This window comes from Cnephaeus nilssonii (assembly GCF_951640355.1).
Source record: "Cnephaeus nilssonii genome assembly, chromosome: 15".
Lineage (NCBI taxonomy): Eukaryota > Metazoa > Chordata > Mammalia > Chiroptera > Vespertilionidae > Cnephaeus > Cnephaeus nilssonii.
The window spans coordinates 13,044,661-13,067,786 of NC_137086.1; the positions used below are offsets into that span (position 1 = coordinate 13,044,661).

General features: G+C 37.3%; 1 protein-coding gene across 1 annotated transcript in view; it reads left to right on the top strand.

Annotated features, from left to right (window-relative positions):
• Positions 1 to 23,126, top strand: part of WDR43 (WD repeat domain 43) — a 38,085-nt gene that overhangs the window by 870 nt on the left and 14,089 nt on the right. The window contains exons 2-10 of the mRNA XM_079791529.1: positions 5,247 to 5,384; positions 7,350 to 7,471; positions 12,162 to 12,282; positions 13,506 to 13,645; positions 15,982 to 16,084; positions 16,578 to 16,642; positions 18,792 to 18,963; positions 21,080 to 21,166; positions 22,069 to 22,200. Of these exons, the coding sequence (XP_079647655.1) occupies positions 5,247 to 5,384; positions 7,350 to 7,471; positions 12,162 to 12,282; positions 13,506 to 13,645; positions 15,982 to 16,084; positions 16,578 to 16,642; positions 18,792 to 18,963; positions 21,080 to 21,166; positions 22,069 to 22,200 (1,080 nt within the window). The remainder of the gene's footprint in view (positions 1 to 5,246; positions 5,385 to 7,349; positions 7,472 to 12,161; positions 12,283 to 13,505; positions 13,646 to 15,981; positions 16,085 to 16,577; positions 16,643 to 18,791; positions 18,964 to 21,079; positions 21,167 to 22,068; positions 22,201 to 23,126) is intronic.

The window sequence follows — 23,126 nt, forward strand, 5'->3', positions numbered from 1 at the left end:
TTGAGTGCATCCTTTCCCCCCAAGTCTGAAGTCTGTATTAGGATATGGAGGTAAAGTGAAGTAGTTGAACCTAAATGTGAGTCCAGGTGAAGTTTGTCTTAGATGGGACACTGCCGACTTTGGGAAGGCTTTTCTCTGTTAGGGATCCATCTCAGGTAAGATGCCATTCCCTGTTGAATCACGACTGCATCTGCTCTAACTCTCACGCACGTGGGAACTGCGATTAAGCGAGACTGCCTGTCTTTGAATCCAGGCTTAGCGTCGTAGTAGTAATTTTGCCTCTAGTTCCCTATTTGTAAAATGAAGATAATAGTACCCACCTCATAGAGTGTTTGTGAAGGTTAACACATTTAATGTGTAAAGCATTTAGAATAGTTCTTGGTGTAAGTGCTACAAGTTTTGTTACTAGTATATTTGTATGGTTAGTTCTGCAAGGTAAAGACTAACCTTTTGACTTGTTTGGGAAGAAACGGGCTCTGGAAAATTAAGCAACTTGCAGAAAGCAAAAAATTGAGCTCAGTTCTCCATTATCTGCAACAAATAGTTACTATTAGGCTGGTAAAAGAATTTTTGCTCATTCTGGTTTTCTGTAGACATCACATTGGATGCTTCAGAAATAAAACATCTAGTCTTAAATTTCCTGTTAAAAGTCATAGTTTTGAATTAAATATAGCACTCTAATACAATAGAAAAGTATTTGGATTTGGTTTCATAATCGGGACTCAGCTCAAACTTGGTTTTGTCACATTAGGCAAGTCACTTTAATTTTTGGGGCCGAGGGGTTACATTAAAAAGTTTTTTATAGGTTTCATATCCTTTTGCCTATATTCTCTTATTTTAGCCACACAACTCTATAAAATGCCCTGAAGTTACTACATTTTTTAAAACTAAGAATCAGAACTAAGAAAGTTTAAATGACTTCACCAAATCCTTAATAACCAATAAAGTAGTTGTGGCCCCTGGAGTTGAGATACTATGACTGGTGTAGCATGGTCTGGCATGTAGTGCGTGCTCAATATTAGTTGTTATTATTGAATGAGTCAACGAGTGATCCATATGGACTCATTTATCATTTGCTGCTCCACTCCTCAATGAAAATGAGCTTGTAAGAATACCCTCTATGTTTCAGTGATTGGCAGTTCACCACCCAAGAACAAAGTTTGGTGGTGTTATCAATGGAGAGAAAATGGGGTGATGTCGTTTTTCTTTAGGTAACAGGAGTAAAGCAGTTCATAAATGTGTAGGAAATTTAGACTGCTGCTTCCTGTTCTCAGCCACAGAATAATTATAATACTTTGCATTTATGCCACAGTAGTTTTTAAAGGATTTTTGTACATATTACATAGCTGAGCATTTCCATTTGGTTGATGGAGCTTGGGCGAAGAGGACCTTGAATGATGACAAGAAAAGTACAGGGAGATATTGATAGACTATGGATGGATGCTATTTGAGCTCCTTGGGTTTAGGTGTGTAAACTAAGACTGAGATGTTACATTGTATGTCAAAGTCACACAGGAAGTGGTTAAGCCATCTAGGAACTGACTTGCTCTTTCATTCCCCCCTTAAATCTTTCAAACTTTTCTCCTTTTCCTGCTCTAACTGCTATAGAGCATGGAGAAGTAGACCTTGTTTACTGTTGGCTACCCCAGTAAATGCATTTATGCTGTTTTGCTGTCACTGCTTAGGGCTTGCTGAATGAAGCACATGGCATTTCAGACATTGGACAGGGCAAACATAGTATAAAGGATGCTTCTGGGAAAAATCTGAGCTGAGCATCCCCACTCCTTTCCCTTATAGATGTAGCACAATCCAGTTGGGTTCTTGTACAATGCTCTATCTTAATGTCTCTCCAGTATTTAAATGTCAAAAGAAGGTAAACTTTGCAGATAAGATCTCACTGGCAGAAATAGACTTTCCTTTGTATTAGAATGTACTAGTAATTGTTTTTTATATAAATACTATATGTAATTACATATAAAATGCACACATTTTGCTCATTGCTATCCATGAAACATTTGCCAGAGTAAGTGACTAAGGCCAAGAAATGGCATAGAAGACTAATTGCAGAAAGAAACTTGAAACTTTGGCATAATTTTCAGTGTCTAGAGGTCAGTATTTTTCAAAAATAGGTTTTGATGCATTAGTGGATTGTGAAATAGATCTAGGGAGTTGTCATTGTATAAGACGAGTATAGTTTGCATGGTAAAGGATACATTTTTTGGTGAAACTTCTTTCACTTATATATACACATATTCTTAAGAGTATGCACTGGCTCTCCATGTAAATGCTTTTCTTCTGGGATTTAGTTTAAAATGTCATTGCTTAATTGATCAAATTCAGACTTCTCATTACCTGGATATGCTTTTTTCTCCACATCTGTACTGTGTCTTGCTTTTATAAATTATGTACATGTGCCATTCAGTATCTCACTCAGTCTTATTGCCTTCTGGATCAAATTCTGATCATCTGTCTTCAGACTAGTGTTGGTATTGATTGCTTAGCTCACTTGCACCTTCATATTGAGAAAGATTCTAGCCTAAAAAAAATCATATCCTTTTGGTCTTCACTCCTGGTATCTTCAGGAACTCAGAATTTCCAATCACATAAACATATAGGAACCAGATTTTTAGCCTACCCTTTCCATTACTTTATACATTTACATGTACAATGTATGTGCACGTGACATTGTGCTAGGCAGGTTAGAGGGAACAAAACAGTATGACTAGAATAAAGACAATTCAGATACACTGCATCTGAAGTGCAAAACATAGTATCACTTGGGCCTTAAGAAAAAGAAGACGTTTTTGTGGAGAAACGATATTTGAGGTAGATCTTGAAGCATGGATAGATTTTTTTTTTAAACCAAATGATCATTGAGATGAGTAGGAAAATGCCCCTCCAAGGGCAGGCAAAATGGGAAAGTTTATTTGTGATTAGGGAGTTAATGTAAGGATGGAATTGAAAATAAGCTGAAAAAGGTGAATGTGAGTTGGAGGCAAATTGGGGAAGTTTTTGAATGCCAGCTAGATGTTGTTGATTTTATTCTTCTCTTGGTAGCCGTTTTTAATCACAGGAATAACAGGTTCAGAAAGAAAACGCCAACAAAGGCCTGTCATAACCTGTTATCATCAGGTGTACTAAACTTTGGTTTCAGAAATATTTAGTAATGAGGTAGTACTTTAAATATTAGAGTTCACTAAAATGCACATTGGTTATTGAAACTTCTTAACTGGTTGATGTTTTACATGTTTGGACATGTTCATCCTGCTGAATGAGAAGTTATTTTTAAAAAGATCTTCCATACATGAGTCAGTAATTCTTTGAGATCAATTAATTAGATTATATTTAGGTTTAGATCATTAATCCTCAAAATTGGATACTACTAACACTTGTTCACTCTGCTTGCTTCTCCCAAAAACACATTTTGCTGATAGGGAAACTAGGGCTTTGAATATGTTAATGTTTAATTTCTAAAATTTCTGTGCTTTTAAATGCAAATCCACAGAAAAACATACTGTATATATTTGGGCCAGCCTGTGTTGTACAGGTTAGAAATCTTAGTGTAGATAATTCTACTTTGATTTGTGAAAACCAAAAGCAGAAGAAATAATTTCTAGAATTTTTTAGAGTTTCCTGATGAGGTAGTAATAGATGGGTATACTTTCCCCGATTATCCTCACCTGAAATAGGGGTTTGTGTTCATAATCATATGCAGAAACCACGTTTGCTTTCTGGGGTCATTCAGATGTGGCTTTAGAAATTCATTTAACTGAAGCTGGGATCTAGGACAAACCTTGTGCTAAAGTTTCAAAGCTTCAAGCAAATTAAATGTTACTCTTGAGATTATCAGATTGATTTATATTTTGGCTTTTAATTGTAACATCTCTTTTGGGTCTATGAACGTGGATACATTTTTCAGAACTTGCAAAATGCGTTATTTTTTCTGTGTGTAGAACGTTAACCTATTTTTAGTTGAATCTTTTTTATTGTTGATCAGTATGTCCAGTGGATCAAGTTCTTCAAATGTACCATCTCTATAAAATAACAAAGAAAAACATGGAAAATGCTTTATAAATCTATTCATTGATATTCTTTATGCACTGGTAACATAGTTTTCTTTTTTTTTTTTTTAATATATTTTATTGATTTTTTTACAGAGAGGAAGGGAGAAGGATAGAGAGAAACATTGATGAGAGAGAAACATTGACCTGCTGCCTCCTGCACACCCCCTCCTGGGTATGTGCCTGCAACCAAGGTTCATGCCCTTGACTGGAATTGAACCTGGGACCCTTCAGTCTGCAGGCCAGTGCTCTATTCACTGAGCCAAACCGGTTAGGGCATGGTAACATAGTTTTCATTGGTGGGTATTGGGTTGAGCAGATTTTTATGTATCCTGGACTGCTTTTTTGTGCTGTAGAGCAAAGATCGTGCACTACTGGGAAAAGATCCCTTTGGGTATTGGTCCGTTTTACACTAAAAGAACAGATTTCTCAGCTTTTTTATGCTAAAATATAGGCTGGGAAGCTTTATTTAAAAAAAATTGCAAATATGGAAGATAATTTTGGAAATTATAATTTTTCAGCATTATAAACTGATATAGTACTCTGAAGTTGGGATCATTGGTTGTCTTTTGATGGACAGACAGCTGTTACTATCATTTTTGAAATAAATCCAAGTCTTGTCCCTTTGACACTAGATTTAAACTTCTGCTTCTTCTGTCATTGGAATCAAGACAATGTGGAACTTTTAGACTAGCTCTGTGCTGCTCTTTAGTTAGCAATTTTTTTCACTCAAATTGAAGTAAATGCATTTTATAAGCATTAAAACATTTGTGCCCGTTTTCCTAAAAACAAAGCTAGAATGTGAAAGAAAAGATGAGGTGGAAGGGGTGATGGTTGGCTGCTTACTAGTAGGTATGGGTCTGTCATCTCTTTGCTTGGGATTGGAGCATTGGACTTGTTAAGAGAATATCCAGAGCATACCAGGTTGTTCTATTTGACACTTTCCTTCCAAGGAAGTAGGAGATAGGGGGACGAGAATTATGAGCTTTTCTTCTGTTGGATTGATTTTTTTTTTTTCTAAGTAGTGAGAAAGTGGGAATCCTACCTCCACTTTTTTTTCTTAAAGTAATGTCACTTAGTGGGTATTACATTTCCTTTGTGGGCTATTGGGCATTTGCATTTATGCATTAATGATGTTTCAGTGTTCTAAATACAAACTAAACATTTTTTTTCTCTTATTTTTAGGAAAGTCCGCAGAGGAAAAAAAGGAAATCGGAACCTATAGAAACAAGTAACCAGATTGACTTGTTGGCTCTTGGTACAGCAGTTGGTAGTGTTTTATTATACAGTACAGTAAAAGGAGAATTACACAGTAAATTAGTAGTAAGTATGTGTGTATGTGCTATAAAAGATATGGCAGGGAAACTGGTATATTAAAGATTTGTTAAATAAAAACTGTTTAGGATATGCAGTAGGAGCTACAGGTGCACTTTGGGTGCATTTTTCTGCCCCTTGCACATTTAAAATTCTGAACATAATATTTGATCATAGCTATGATAGGGAACATTGTTCTTATTATAGATCAGGATATGAAAAAATGTTGACTAGATTGAATATAAGAAAGGGCGAAAAGAATTCTAAGTATCACAGATAACAACTGCAGGAAGAAGGCCATCTCTCGGTCAGAGAACGAAGGAGATGGTTGGAATTATTGCTGAAACTCAGACCGTTGAGCAAGTGTGGCTCTTCATGTGGTGCTGTCTCTTGAGCAGGAGTTGGCCCCATGGGCCCGGGCTCCAGAGGGGGGGCTCCAGCTGACTGCTGGTGTCTGAAGGGAGGTGATGAAACTGGTTCTCCAAGTGCTGGAAAAATTGCATTCAGCCAATACTGAAAGATTGCCACTGCTGGGTTGAAGAAGCAGTGGGATGATGCAAACTGGGAGATAGGAAGGAATAAGTCCCTGGTCCCTCCAGACTTGTCTCCCTTAGCACCCCTTATTGGTGGAGCCTCCTGGCCATCCAGCTGGCAAAGCAGAAATATGGTTTGTAGAAGCCAGCCCTGGCATTGCAGAGCAGAGAAGTGAGGGTTTACCTCTGCAAGATAGTAACTTCTGACATACTTTGTTTCAGACAAGATTTATTGCAGTATGTTTTGGTGTTCACTATATAGGAATGCTTTCTGTAGCTATGAGTAAATGTTTTCTTTTTTAAGTAACATCTTACCTATGGATACTTTTGAACTACATAATGTTGAAAAGTGAAAAATTTTATACCTAAATCTGTTTTTAGTTTAAGATCCCGTTTGATAGTTTATCTATTTCTTGGCCTTATGCATATGTTTAAAAAGTACATTTGGGTTGTCTGTTCATCTATTTTGTATCCTGATGTTTTCCATTCCATTACAACATAAACAATTTTCCTATTTGTCAAGAATTACTTATAAACATTTTTAATGACTGCCTAAAATACCATTAAATTGGATAGTCCCTTGGTGATTTAACTATTACCATTTAGGTGGTTTCTGATATTTATTTGGTACTGTTCTAATTTTTTTTTTCTTACATGAATTCCCAGAATTACTAACCTGCAATTAATGAGTCAAAGGTTTTGAATATTAAGGCATTTTATATGTAGTATAAAAATACTTGCTGGAAGAGTTTTCCTGATTTGTACTTACATCAGCAATGGAAGGATGGTACCAATAGCATTATTGCCTCCATTGAATATTCACATTAAAACAGCAATAACACTAACCAGAAAACAGCTAATTTGATAAGTGATGAAATTTTTAAAAAAAATTTTGTATCTCTGAGTAAGCGAGCATCTTGCCATGTTTAGAATGTTTAAAGTATCATTAATATGATATCTAAGACCCAAGGGAACATTTAGTGTTTGCCTGAAAAGAACAGTGATTTCTTTATTGAGAGAGTTTTGGCACCTTTTAAAAAGGATTTTCAATGATAGTTTTGACTGGCCATGATTTTTACCTAAAATGTTGACTTTAAACTCTTGGGATTGGACTTACTAGTTCACTCAAGTGTCACAATTTTTTTGCCACTGTATATGAAGTACGTACCATGCTTTATGTTGGCATACCTGTTAAAAGCAGTGGCAGTTAGGATTAGGATCCTTTAACTTAGCATGTAGAAGTATGTTTTCCCAGCAGAGAAGGGAAGGTTAACATTTGATGAAGTTATGGGTGATTTATCTCATTTTTGATGCTGGAAACGGATAGATGTAGGTGTTTTTAGTGTAACCTAAGCCTAATGTTTTAGTTAACTGTTTAGTGATGATTTCAGGGTGCATATGAGATTTTTTTCCTTTAATATCTCTTTTTTTAAATCTACAGAGCGGTGGACATGACAACAAAGTCAATTGCATACAGTGGCATCAAGACAATGGCTGTTTGTATAGTTGTTCAGATGATAAACATATTGTGGAATGGAATACACAGACGTGCAAAGTAAAGTGGTGAGTAACATTGATGGTTCTGTAGTATTGGAGGAGTGACTTGGAAATATATTAGAATTTGACATATGAAGACTGGTTTTTTTAATTTTCCCCCAAGATTGTATTCTTGCTATAAGTAAAATTTGATATCGGGCATAGTGGGGAATGTTGACACTAATAAGGCTATAAACTCTTCTCAAGGAACTTAAAAAAAAATATTTTTATTGATTTCAGAGAGGTAGGGAGAGAGAGAGAGAAAAACATCCATGAGAGAATCATTGACCACTGCCTCCTGCACACCCCCTACTGGTGTGTAATAAAGTAACCAAAATAATGCTCTGGAAAAAAGGAATCTGTCACCGGTGTCTAGAATATATTGGAAGAAGCTGGTTTGAGGGACTTACTGTGCATTTGCTTAGGTTTGTATATACCTGTCATTTCATTCTCACTTCTGTAGTAGTATAATTCTCAGTTATTTTTAGACACATTAGTTTTATTATTTATTGGAGGCTTTCCTCCAATTATGCTTATTTTTTGGAAGACTTCTGCCTTGGAGGGTCTGCTGAACAGTTGTCCTGGGATTTCCTTTTTCCATCATCTTGAAAAGTAGCCTCTATTTCCTAAATTCCATGTTTCATTGTGGGTTTGCTCTTTTTTTTTCTTTTTCATAAAACCAAGTTTATTCATTTTTTAAAATTAATTGTCTAAAGTTTTACATATGTTTCCTTTTCCCCCGATTGACCCCCCTCAGCCATTCCCACCCTAGGCAAGCCCCCACCGCCCCAGTGTCAGTCCATTGGCTATGCTAATAGGTATGCATACAGTATGCATATAAGTCCTTGGGTTGCTCTCTAACCCCCCCCCCCCCCCCCCCCCCACACACACACACACATACACACACCTCCCCTGCCATTTGTCTCTGGATCTATTTTTGTTCATCAAATTATGTTGATCATTATATCCCACATATGAGTGAGATCGTGTGATATTTGTCTTCTCCGACTGGCTTATTTCACTTAGCATGGTGCTCTCCAGTTCCATCCATGCTGTTGCAAATGGTAAAAGTTCCTTCTTTTTTATAGTGGCGTAGTATTCCATTGTGTAGATGTACCACAGTCTTGTAATCCACTCATCTGCTGATGGGCACTTAGGTTGTTTCCAAATCTTTGCTATTGTAAATTGTGCTGCTATGAACATAGGGGTGCATATATCCTTTCTGATTGGTGTTTCTGGTTTCTTGGATATAGTCCTAGAAGTGGGATTACTAGGTCAAATGGGAGTTTCATTTTTAACTTTTTGAGGAAACTCCATACTGTTCCACAGTGGCTGCACCAGTCTGCATTCCCACCAGCAGTGCACCAGGGTTCCTTTTACTTTACATCCTTGCCAGAACTTGTTGTTTGTTGATTTGTTGATGATAGCCATTCTGACAGGTGTAAGATGGTATCTCATTGTTGTTTTGATTTGTATCTGTCGGATGATTAGTGACTTTGAGCATGTTTTCATATGCCTCTGGGCCTTCTGTATGTCCTCTTTTGAAAGTGTCTATTTATTTAGATCCTTTGCCCATTTTTTGATTGGATCGTTTATCTTCCTTTTGTTAAGTTGTATGAGTTCTCTGTAAATTTTGGAGATTAAACCCTTATCGGAAATATCATTGGCGAATATGTTCTCCCATGCAGCGGGCTTTCTTGTTGTTTTGTTGATGGTTTCTTTTGCTGTGCAGAAGCTTTTTATTTTGATGTAGTCCCATTTGTTTATTTTCTCCTTAGTCTCCATTGCCCTAGGAGCTATGTCGGTAAAGATACTGCTACGATATATGTCTGCTATTTTGCTGCCTTTGGAGTCTTGTAGGATTTTTATGGTTTCCTGTCTTACATTTAAGTCCTTTAGCCATTTTGAGTTTGTTTTTGTGTATGGTGTAAGTTGGTAATCTAGTTTCATTTTTTTACTTGTATCTGACCAAATTTCCCAGCACCATTTATTGAAGAGACCGTCTTGACTCCATTGTATGCTCTTGCCTCCTTTGTCAAATATTAATTGAGCATAGTGGTTTGGGTCGATTTCTGGTTCTGTTCCATTGGTTTATATGTCTGTTCTTGTGCCAGTACCAGGCAGTTTTGAGAACTGTGGCTTTGTAGAATAGCTTGATATCTGGTATTGTATTCCCTCCAACTTGTTCTTCTTTCTCAGGATTGCTGTGGCTATTCGGTCTTTTTGCTCCTTATGGTGAAGCTTACTAAGAAAGGGTTCATGGATGGTAAATTTATTGAAATTTTGCTGGCTCACGAGAGTCATTATTCTAGCTTCACAGTTGATTCATAGTTTGAGGATAAGTAATTTTAAGTTGGAAATAATTTTCCCTCAGGATTTTGAGCATTGGTTCATTGGTTTTATAGCTTTCAGTGTTAATTATCCTTAGTACTCTAAAATATCCTGAGTTTTTTTTTCGTTAATCATTGAATTATATTGGAATTTGAGGGACCATATAGCCTGGAAATCTGTATTCAATTTTCTTATACTTTATTCGTCCCCTCTGTGGTTTTTTTGTTGTTGTTGTTGTTATTTTTTTCAATCATTCTCTTGAACTCTCTGTTGTTTAGATTTTATATCTCCTGGGCTACTGCTTTAAGATTTGTGTTTCTTTCTCTCTCTTATTTTTTCTCTTTTGTCTTTCTCTTCTGTTAGCTGGTGAATTTTTTCAATTTTATCTTCCAAATCTTTTATTGAATTTTAAAATTTACCATATTTTTTAACTTACAGGAACTATTTTTTGTTCTCTGAATATTTTTTGTTGCATCATGCTCCTTTATGCACTTACTATATTCTAACTCTAAAGAAATGAGTTATAGGATTTAAAGTTTTATTTCTTTTGTCTCTTGTCTCTTGTTTGATTTCGATCTCTGTCTTTAATGTTAAAGGTATTTTTAAATGAGTGCAGGTCTTCGGCTGGCTGTTGCTTTTGAAAATGAAACATTAAAAACTTTACTGGAAGGACTGTGTGTGTTCTGTGGCTCAGTTGTTGGGCTTCATTTGTAGAATGATTGGGCAGCCTTCAGATTTCAGTGTGTGGGTCATTCCTCTGGAACCAATCACATTTCCCAGAGTGGAGTCTTCTGATCTAGTGCTTTTCAAGCTCTACTGTGCATATACAGTACTTGTGCAAACTAGACCTGATTTCGTAGGTCTAGTTTGGGGCTTGGAAATAGGTAATTCTAACAGATTCTCAGGTAATGCTAATATAGGAGGGTTACACTTTGGTTTGCAAAGCTCTTAATGGGGAACGGATGGAGAAAGTGGTGGTGATATTAGCTCTGTGCTGGCATTTTCTTTTTTTAAAAAATATATTTCTATTAATTTCAGAGGAAGGGCAAGGGAGAGAAAGATAGAAACATAAATGGTGAGAGAGAATCATTCATCTGCAGCCTCCTGCATGCCCCACACTGGGGATCGAACCCGCAACCCGGGCATATGCCCTGACGGGGAGTTGAACCATAACTTCCTGGTTCATAGGTTGACACTCAACCACTGAGCCACGCCGGTGGGGCTAATATATATATTTGATATTTTCTCCTAGCCTTTTGCTTTTATGTTATCACTTATTTTGTGGTACAGATATAAATCAGGTCATTTTTTTCCCTCTATGATTTCTGGTTTATAATTGCTTTGGAAAACCTGTTCTAACCCCAGGATTATAAAGTTGGTTCTATATATTTTTCAGTACTTATTTTTAGTAAGTCTTATGTGCATATAGTATAAGGTAGGAGTCTTAAGTTTTTTCAAATGAGTAATTTGACATTCCAATGTGATTGGTAGAGCAATACATTGTCTTTCACTTTAGAGTTAACCTCTTTTGGTCATAAGTTTGCTACTGTTATTTCTTGATTTGTAAGTGAATAGCTAAGCTCCCTGCTGCCTATGACAGTATTAATGTGTGCAGCAAACTGCAAAGACTAATGTTACTAATTGTATTTGAAGTATTAAAAAGGAATCATCTACAACTAATTTATTTTACCCTATCAGATGGGGCTCATCTATGTGGATTTGGGATGAAATAACCTTTTTGGTTGAGGAATCATTTGTATTATTAGGTAAATTAAAAGTGAGCTCTCCAGCCCAGCCGGTGTGGCTCTGTGGTTGAGTGTTAACATATGAACCAGGAGGTCACGGTTCACTTGCTTGTCAGGGCACATGCCCAAGGGTGCGGGCTCAATCCCCAATAGGAGGCATGGAGGGGGGAGGCGTGGGACAGCCGATCAATGATTCTCTCTCATCATTGGTGTTTCTATCTCTCCCTTCCTCTCTGAAATCAATAAAAATACATATTTTTAAAAGCCAGCTCTCCAGAGCATGTAGGAACCATTGGGGACGGAGTCGGGGGATAGAATGGACTTGGCAGAGGTCCAGCCAGCATGGTAATTTCCTGGCATTAACAAAATCCACCTCATGGATCAGAGGGTATTCAACTACCCTTTTTACATTCTTACATCTCTTAACCATTTCCTGATACCTTTTAAAAACCAATCTTATCAGAGAGGCTTTACCTTAGTGATATGTTCAAGGTTAGTTTCCTGACACAAGCTTTTAGGGAATGCAATTTGGCATTGAACCTTAGTTGGTATTTTTAATGTCTGATTTGTCTTTTGTTAGTTTTTGCTCTGAATAAAGTTTCCTCTGTATTGAGATATTTTTGTTTCTCTTCACCATACAGCAAATGGAAAGGTGACAATAGCAGCGTTAGTTCCCTGTGTATCAGCCCAGATGGAACGATGTTGCTTTCAGCTGGTCGAACAATCAAACTATGGGTTTTGGAGACCAAAGAACTCTACAGAGTGAGTGAATCAAATTAGTTATAAGCATAATTGTAATCTAAACTAAGTATGGAGAAATCAGAGGTTATGGGCCATAGTATATTATTTTAAGAATAGAGATTCTTGCCTGGCTGGTGTGGCTCAGTGGATTGAGCATTGTCCCATGGACCAAGAGATCCCGAGTTTGATTCCAGGTCAGGGCACATACTGGGTTGCTGGCTCAATCCCCAGTAGGGGGAAGGGGGAGTTTAGGAGGCACCCAATCAGTGATTTTCTCTCATCATTGATGGGCCTATCTCTCCCTCTCCCTTTCTCTCTACATAAAATCATTAAAAAACAAACACACATTCTTTATTTTTAAACATATCAAATAGTAGAATTAGTAGACAAAAGTTAGCCTCCAAATCTGGTTCGTTGGTGTTAAATATTATTATTATTTTTAAAAAATATATATTTTATTGATTTTTTTTACAGAGAGAGAAGGGAGAGGGATAGAGAGTTAGAAACATTGATGAGAGAGAAATATCGATCAGCTGCCTCCTGGGTATGTGCCCACAACCAAGGTACATGCCCTTGACTGGAATCGAACCTGGGACCCTTCAGTCCGCAGGCTGAAGCTCTATCCACTGAGCAAAACTGGCTAGGGCTGTTGGTGTTAAATATTAAATAGGTTATTCATTTCCACTTCACATGCATTGGAAAAAGGAATAGACCAAATGAGTGGAATTATAATTAAAAATCTTTTACTCTACTATGCAGTGACTTAGTGGTTTTGATTTCTAGCTTGCATTCAGCATTTGGTCCACTTAAAGTATTTAACTGAAGATTAGTATTAGATTTGAGTGTTCTCAGGGGTTACTGAACTTGTGGTGCTGTGATGATGCCTTAAAATTGTGGTTTCGACTCACTGAGAGTAAAATGAAGACCTACAATTCCTTGGCTGTGTCTGAGCACCTTATCAGCCCTTTAAAAATTGATAGAATTTAGTCGATCTTTAACTCAAAAATGGCAGAACCACAGGTAGTGGAGTACTTCATGGGAGTTAAAAGGAACATCTTAATTTTTATTATTTTCCGTTGGACTTTTTTAAAGAAGTGATAATATAGCACAAGTAACCTTAGTTCTTAGAATTAAATTTGTTAACTTTAGTTTGGAGCTCTGATTTCAGATATGTCTTATGATACATATGGACTCTTTTTTACTGTTTTATATCCTCTCATAAACATGATGTAACTTTTTTTTAGCACTTCACGGGACATGCAACGCCAGTTTCATCACTTATGTTCACTACTATCAGACCTCCTAATGAGAGCCAGCCATTTGATGGAATTTCAGGTCTTTATTTTTTATCTGGAGCAGTACATGACCGGTTACTTAATGTCTGGTACGTAATCTTTTGGCTTTGGGAGGTAACTTTGCCTTGAAAGAATCCATCACAGCTTATGTGATTAATATAAATGGTGAATATGAGACTTGTTTTATTGTAGTTAATGTTAGATTTATATTGACTTATAATGAAGAATTGAGCCTGCCTTAAACTGACCTATATCAAAAAACTTTAAGAGCACTGTATAATAAAACTTCCTCCATTCTTTAGAGGTGTAGTAGGCTCAATATTTTTATGAGTGGGCAATTTAAAAATAACCTTTAAAAATTTTCAAGAAAATCTTAGTTTGTTGAAATAGATGACTACTGGGTTAGTACAGTAATGTTTACTTATGGATGATTTACTGAGGACATTAAACTACTTGGCTATGTTTTTGAAACTACTTTTAAAAGTAAAAATTAATTTTGTATTAAAGTGCCATCAAAAAGTTTTCAAATTTAAGAAATATGTGAAATTTATTGGATTTTATGGCATCATCTGATGATGAAGTTAATTTTTTTTCCAATTGGCTGTTCATGGACAAAATAAATAGAGATTTAAAATATAGAAGTAGTTTTTCATTCTAGTAATCAGTTACTTGAGTTCTCTTGGCCATCTAAAGTTACTATTTATATCGAGTAATATTCTGATATAAGTGGGCTCATTAAATTATGTATTCCTTAAAGTTGTGTGAGGAAAGGTTCATGAGGCCACTCTGTTTATTTTCAAACCATCAGCTAAGCTGTGGTTTCTAATTATGTTTCGGTCAGATTACATTGGTTTTCTTTTCTTTGTTTAAAAATATGTTTTTATTGATTTTTTAGACAGAAAGGATGGGAGAGGGATAGATAGAAACATTGATGAGAGAGAAACACCAACTGGGGCACGTGCCCTGACTAGGAATTGAATTGTGACCTCTTGTTTCCTGGCTCAATGCTCAACCACTGAGCAACACCGGCCGGGCAGATTACATTGGTTTTCTATTCTGTGTCTGATGTTTGCGGAGTACCTATTGACGTGATTTCTTTTCGTTCTTGAGGGTTTAATACTTCTATAAGAAATTAGTAATGCCAAAAAGCTAAAATCTGCCACCAAAGACTTCTGATATTACAAAGGTGCTTCAGACTTAAATGTTTTACCCCTAGACCTAGGGGTCTCGGCTACAAAATTTCTTCTGTAAAAGAAAAAGTGATTTCTGTTGTGTTAAGATCCTATGAGCTTCCTAGTAACAGGAATAAATGTAAAAAACCTATATTGAAAGGCTGCCCAATAAGGCCATCTATGAAAACTTTGGTTTTTGATAGATGAGTGAGCCTAAAATTCCCTGATAATTACCATTGAAAGACTCATTTATGTAAGGAAATAACATTTGAAGGCTTTTTGCTGCTGAGTGAAAATTTAAAAAACTCTTTTATATTATATAAGGAGATAGTACTATCTCCTATCGTTGGGCTAAGATAGCAGTTTCTTCTGTAAGTAGTGGTCTGATGGCAGTAATTTTGAACATGTCTAGTGTGAATGTCCAGGTTAGAATGAATCTTGTTTGAAAAACTTAGAATTTGTCAAATCAACTCTCTTAATTTTCTTGTATCAATTAAATTGTATCAATTTAATGAGCACTGATTTAGTGATACTGAACTGAAATAAGAAGGCAGAGCATAGCCTTGTTTAACCTCGTGAGTGGTGAGCAACTCATTTTTTCACTGCCAGTACGCATAACTGTTAAAGACCATGAAAGCTCCACAAATATTGAGTTTGAGGTTTACAAATAAATTTTAGCAAGTAGGTGAATTCTCAAATAAGAAATGAACAAATAATGAGGATCATTTGTACACGCGCACACACTACTGGACTCTCTCAGTATTGCTATGATGTTATTCTTAGATTAACTTATAGATTCAGTGCAAACCTAGTCAAAATCCCAGCAGACTCAAGTAGAAATTGACAATGTGATTTTAAAATTCAAATGGAAATGCAAAGGACATAGCCAAAACAAATTTGAAAAAGAAGAAAAATGTTGGAGGACTCATCTGATTTCAAGACTTGTCATGCTACAGTAATGAAGACAACGTGGCATTGGCATCAATCAAGATAGACAGATAGGTTAATGGAAAAGAATAGAGAATGTTATCCGTTGTTTAAATCTGCCAGAAATGCATTAATGCTTTCTCTTTTCCCAGGCAATCATGTTGTACAGTAGTGATACAAGTGCTTCTCTTCCTTTGATCTTTAGTTACCTTATTAGTTTTCAAAAGATGAAAAACTATTGGGGATCTAATGCTGTGACTCCTTTTTGGTGTTTGCCTTTAAAAAAAAAATTGTTTTACTACCTAATCATCAGTTTTGTTATCTAGGCAGGTCCGGTCAGAAAACAAACAGAAGAATGCAGTGATGTCTTTCACAGTTACAGATGAACCTATCTATATTGACTTGACTTTGTCAGAAAACAAAGAAGAGGTAAATGGCTCAATTTTTGAGGATTTGTTTTCTGATTTCACAAATATTTTTACAATTGGGGTTTTGATGATTTAATGAAATAGGGAAAGGGGGAGGAAGAATGAAATATGACAAAAATCTTCTTAGATGGTTTGAAGTAACAATTAGGCCACTGGTCAGCTCTCCTTAGAGGAAGGGACCAGGTACAGTGGCACTTTCAGCAATCCGGCCTATTACACGAGGGGCTACCAGTTTCCTGTTGTCCGCTTTTGCACTCATCTAACCTCCAAGCTGCATTCTCCTTGACTGTGTTATCTTCTTGGCCTAAAAACTTTTATTTATAAGCTTGACAACAACTTGAATTGTTATTTTGAAGACAATAATTATTTTTAAATGCAACAACTGTGCATCCTTGCTGTTCTAACTTTTTCTCTGGAGTTTTGTAAGTGTAGGGTGAAAGTAATTGTCTATTAGGGTAGACTGAAGTTTATTTATGACTCATTTTTTCTTTTAGCCCGTTAAGTTAGCTGTTGTTTGCAGAGATGGTCAAGTTCATCTTTTTGAACACATATTAAATGGGTAAGTAAGAATTTTTTTAAGTCAGAAATTTATTTTCCTTCCCTGGCTTGTTATTTCTCTATATTTGCACCTTAGTATTCTTTGCGTTATATTTTCAGTTAGATTGTTTTGAAAGCATCCTTAATTCTTTATCCATATGACTATATACATTCCCAGTGAGAACTCAAGATTTTGGCATTGTGAATCATTTCTTCATGTTTGTGGTTAGGCGAATGGCTTTCTGTGATGCGCACTTAGTACCAATAAATGTTGGTAGTTCTAAAGATAAACTTTTAAAAGAAAATGCTTTAGTTGGAGAGTTTTGCTTGTGAACTTTTGGTGAAGCCTTAATTTTTAACTCTGATAGTACTTCCCCTCACCACACATGTGAATCAGTGAAGCATGGCGATGCTAGTGTTTGGTGGACAGAGGGGAGTGTTGCTGGTAGGCTGTATAGTAGTCAGATTAAGGGTCAGTAAATTATGGGCTAGAGACCTTTTCCAATAGAGACCAAATGTGGCCTCCCAGAACTAAAATACTAGTATTTACTGCCTGGTTCTTTACAGAATGTTTGCCAACCTCTGCCATACACTATAAACATGGTTGGAAATCAATCATGTGCATAATTAATGTTAAACTTTAAAATAGTTTCAACTTTTTTAAAAAATATATTTTATTGATTTTTTTACAGAGAGGAAGGGAGGGTGATAGAGAGCTAGAAACATCGATGAAAGAGAAACATCGACCAGCTGCCTCCTGCACACCCCCTACCGGGGATGTGCCTGCAACCAATGTACATGCCATTGACCGGAATCAAACCTGGGACCTTTCAGTCCACAGACCTATCCACTGAGCCAAACCGGTTTCGGCAATAGTTTCAACTTTTTATTGTCAGTTATTATTTCCTTTTATAATCCTAGTATAGTAATTTGTTTAAATATAAACTATTTGTGAAAGCAGTATACACTTATTTTAAAACATTCAGGATGCAGGGACAATTATAATCCAAGTCTCCCTCCATTGAATTATACTCTCTAGAGGTAATTGTTAATAACTTGATGCCTTAATTTACATAGTCATGTGTACATGGACTGTATCATTGAGGGCCCAGAAGTAGTGGGCCATGGTGAGGACTTGGGCATTTTTCCTTGGGCTATAGTAAGTAAGCCATTGAAGGATTTTAAGCAGTATGGGTGGGGTTTTACAGTTTTAAAACATGTAAGTTTTGAGTCATTCTGTCTGATGTGTTGAAAATTGACTATAGAGGTGTAAAGGGCAAAGCAGAGGCCAAAAATCCTAAATAGAAATTGCTTTGGAGTCTGGGTACAAGGAAGGGTGAATTGGAAAGAGTGCAAGGTTAGGGAACTGAGAGGACGGTGTCAGAAGGAGCATTGACCTGCATGCTAAATATAGAAACCACTAAGAGGAATTCCTCAGGAGTGGTGTTGGACAGAATGACAGGGGGCCACTAAAATCTTTTAAGAAATGTGGCAGAGTGACCCAGAGGGCCCTCTAGGGATGGTGGCAGGAGGGGGCGGTACCTGGTATCTCGTGACAACAGTTTCAAAGGTTTTATAGGTGATGGAGGGAGAGGAGGGACTATTTGTTGTCTTGGAGTGTTAAAGAACAAGGAGCATGTTAAATCATGTCCGAGGCACCTGGCATAAAGAGTGTTGGAGAGCAAACAGCTACAACTTTGTGAAGGGCTGCTGTGGTGAGCTAGCGTAGAGCAAGAAGAGTAGTGAAGAGATCTCTTAGAGAAGACTCTGAGGATATAATTTTGTTGATTATATTTTGCTGATAATTTTGTTCCTGGAACTACGTTGCTGAAATCCTGGTGAGGCTTTTAATAGTTGGGAGTAATTAGAGTTGGGGCTGATTAGGGTTTGTCCAGAGCCATTTGGGACTGAAGCTCAGGGTGATGATAGAGCCTGTGGGAGCTTGGGCCTCTTGTGGGGGTTGACAAGTGGGATAGAAGGGCAGATGGGGCTGAAGGAAGTATTTGGTGGTGAGGTCTTGAGTGTTGGGTAGGGCTGGGGATAGATGAAGTCCTGACAGGTGCTTGGGACCCTGGTGTGTGAAGGCTAGAGGAGGGTCACATTTCATGTCAACTTCAAAGATAATATGAGATGTTATTGCAAATATTCTAATTTATTGTTTTTACTTCTAGATACTGCAAAAAGCCTTTTACTTCAAACTGCACAATTCAGATAGTGACACCTGGGAAAGGCAAGAAATCAACACCAAAACCCATCCCTATTCTAGCGGCAGGTTTTTGCTCAGACAAAAATTCCTTGTTGCTTGTATATGGCAATTGGTTTCAGCCCACCATTGAGCGAGTGGTACGTAGATGCTACTCTGGAGTAAAGCAGTAACAACATGTCTATGGAAAACAATGATTTTTAAATGATACATTGGTCTGCTTATTGGAATACTTAAAAAGAACCTTTCACTGGGTGGTTTATTTTCATTTGTGTAAACTCTGTACTTTTCTTAAATGAGCATATCTAAAATATTTTAATGCTTAGTCATAAAACATTAGAGATGTTTGAAGTTTGCTCCTCCTCTGTTTGGTGTGCTGTGGCTTTGAAATCTGGTGTCTCTTACACTTACAAGCATATCAGTTTGGTCTATCCACGTTTAAAGTGCTTGGTAGCCACACATTTGTAGTGGCTATTTATTTTATTGATTTCAGAGAGGAAGGGGGAGAGAGAAACATCAGTGATGGGAGAGAATCACCAATCTGCTGCCTCCTACATGCCCCCTGCTGGAGATCGAGCTCACAACCCAGGCATGTGCCCTTGACTAGAATCAAACCTGAGACCCTTCATTCCACAGGCCAATGCTCTATCCATTGAGGAAAAAAACAAAAAAAACCACACAAACAAACAGCTAGGGCATGGCTGCTGTCCACAGAAAAGGGTGAATTTGCCCAACTACCCAAAAGTTAATTTTGTTTTGTTTTATTAATCTTCACCCAAGGATATTTTTCCATTGATTTTTAGAGAGAGTGGAAGGGAGGGGGCGGAGAGAGAAAAATTGATATGAGAGACACATTGATTGGTTGCCTCTGGCACTCGGTCCTAGTGGGGCCAGGGATAGAGCTTGCAACCGAGGTACATGCCGTTGCCTGGACTTGAACCAAGGACCCTTTGGTCCACGGGCCCACACACTATCCACTGAGCCAAACCGGCTAGGGCCCCAAAAGATAAATCTTAATAAAAGGGCCCTTAGTGATAGCATCCATTGAATTTTCTAAGTGGAAATGTAATGGGTGGTACAATCATTTGACTTTTTATTACAAAAGTTTCTTTGGATACTTTTGATGAGTTACTAAGAGCATGTTCAATAGGTGATTTCCTGAGCTTCCTATCTGATAAAGAGGGGAATATGCAAACTGACCGTCACATCACCACAAAGATGGCAGTGCCCAGTCCCCTCAGCCCCGCTGAAGTCCCACAGTCCTTTCAGCCCAGTAGGGGGTGGGAGCGGCAGGTGCATGGTGCAGCCTACCCGCCCCCAGCTGCCCAGGGCTGCCCGAGGCTTATGCTGTTGGCTGTGGCAGCAGCAGAGGTATGATGGGGGTGTCGCCTTCCCCTGATCGCCAGGATGCCTCCCGCCCCTGAGGGCCACTGAACCGTGAGAGGGCTGAGGGACACCCCCCTCCAGTGCATGAGTTTTCATGCACTGGGCCTCTAGTACATTTATAAAACATTAATTCAGTAAGACCCTCAGAGAGACTGTGAATGGGATATTACATGCCAAAGCAAGCTCTTGTTGAGTTTATTTTAAAATACTTTAAAAATATCTACATGGATTTGGTACAATAAAAAAGAAAAATTTTAAGTTGTAAATAAAAGTCTTATTGCCATATGTCGACCCTGTTGCCCCCGGCCCCCTCCAGATGCAGCCATTGTTTCCTGTTGTTTTATCCTTCCAGACAGATTGATTATATGGGCATAGAGAATTACATGTAACCTAAAGCTTTAAAGCTTTATGGGTACATGTGGACTTTGCTGCATTTGACTTCCCCTATTTAATGCCGAATCTCAGAGCACTTTGTTAATCAGCACTGCTCTCTTTGCCTCACTTATGGAAAGGCCAACAGTAGGAAATCTGGGGTAGGATCATTCTTAGCACAGATTAATTATTTACAAGGGTGATGAACTTACGTTTTTTTAAAAGTCTGTCACGTAAAATCTCTGTTGATATATGTGAAAAATTCAAGCAGTTCCTAACTGAAAAAAGTAAACATAATGCCTTGTATCTTCCGTTGACCCATTTTCCTCAGTGCTATTAATTTGACAGTGATCAGTCGATGAGATGCTCACAGTTTTGTGTGGAAGTCTTTCATACTTTTCTGTATTTTCATGAAAATGTACAAGTAGGCATTTGGTTTTCTTATTCCCAATTACTTTGTTTGACATACTGTCCCCTCCCTTAAAATTATATTTACAGGCTTTAAATTCCAAAGAACCTCATATGTGTTTAATAAGAGATATATCAAACTGCTGGGCTCCAAAAGTAGAAACAGCTATAACAAAGGTAAGCGCTTTACATACTAGAAGATGAGAAAAAAAGATTTGGGTGAATTGAATTGTTACGTAATATTATATTTGGATTCTTTAATATCCTCTTTATAATTTTAATAAATTTTGTGGGATTAGGTTTTGATATCAATATTATAAAACTTCATTTCTATTCTCTTGATTTGTTGAATGAAATAAGTAAATAGATGACTAGAAGTTGAAGATCTTGCATTTAGCTCTTTCTGCCCCCATGCATGACCATTGAATAAATATCAAAATCAAATTACCAATCAATTATTTTTTTTAACCCAATACTTAAAGGAGTATAACTTTGTTGAGAGGAATGTTATATATCAGGGTGGAATAAGACCTAAAACCATGACGGGGCTGGAACTTAAGAACATAAATGAGAGCTAAGCTCATTATTGATGCTTTATTTTGAATATAATGTGACATCTACATGTAGGTATTGTTTGGCCAGTTTAATGAGAAAAGGAAAGCCAAGACATGCTATGATGACATCCATGTGGTTTCGCTTCTGGCTGAATTTCAGAGATGACACCTTTCTCTTGGCTGTCTGAGCATTTCTGGCAAAGATCAATTACTGGCGGTGGTCGTAAGATGTACAGCTTTACTCTTTAACATTCTTAAGTCAGTGTGTCCTTGTTTAATCTGTAGATTTTGTTTTTCCTGGCTCTTAATCTTATATAGTTTTGAATGCTTTAAAACTATGGCTTCAAGTTATAATTTAAATACTTATTTGCCAATATTCATTTAAACTTTATCTTTAATAGCTATGTTAAGTTAGTCAGTAAGTTTTCCAGTAGAAAAACCTTTAAAAGCTGTTCATTTTCTCATTGGGGATAAATATAGTAAGGACCAAGGCATAATCCATACCCCTGCTGTTCTCGTTAACAGGTGAGAACACCAGTGATGAATTCTGAAGCAAAAGTGCTGGTGCCTGGGCTACCTGGTCATCATGCAGCCATCAAGCCCGCTCCTACACAAACTGAGGAAGTAGAGAACAAGAGAAAATTAGGGGATAAGGAGGTAATGTAATCACTTTTACCATTTTTGAATTTGAAACTTTAGAAACTTACTTTTAGATTGCGGCTGTTAAAACTCTTGTTATTTATCCCCAGCTGTGTAGATTCTGAAATTCCAGATTGTGACTTTTGTAAGACCTACATAGAGTTAACAGGTGGTTTATTTACAAAGCCACTGTTAATGAAGAAGACATCACTTCTATTAACTAAAGAGAGGGCTGTTTTAGCCATTTGTTAGGTTAGCTGGATAACATAATTGAATAGATTAAGCCAGGACTTGCCGTGATGATTTTCATTGGGTTTCGAATTATGCTGAGGTCCAGTGATGCCTCTTCTCTTGGCTGTCTGAGCATGCCTGGCTGGTTTAGCGCTAGTTGGTCTTTAAAAGTGATAGTTGTTATAGCTTCTTAAAGTGCTTATAAATTTTATTTTTTCTCAGCTCTTCAAACCCTCCTGTGGTTACTATACTTACAATGTAGAATCCTCTTTTCATCTTCCAGTCATGTGTCACTGTTGTCTAAGTAATCTAGCATTTTAATTGTTACCATTAATTAGAGAAAGATTGTTAATGTTTCTTTACCTGATTTTAAATGTCTTACTTTGTTGAGTGGGGGTTTGGGAATAACATTGCTTTTCATAAAAACTGTTTCTAAGTAACATTAAATGTATCTTATAGAACAATAGACAAACATGTAAATTGACCGTACCTCCGCTACACCCACAGCCAATCAGGAGTGACTATGCAAATTAACCTGACAAACATGACAGGTTTATTTGCATATGCAGACGCAGAGCGGCTGGGTGAGGTGGGACGCCTGCTATGAAGGGGGAGGGGTGCTATAGTGGAGGGAGCTATAGGAGCGGTGCTCCAGCCGGGAGCGGGGACTTGGCGGCGCCCGGGAGTGGGGACTTGTGCGCTCCTGGGCCACC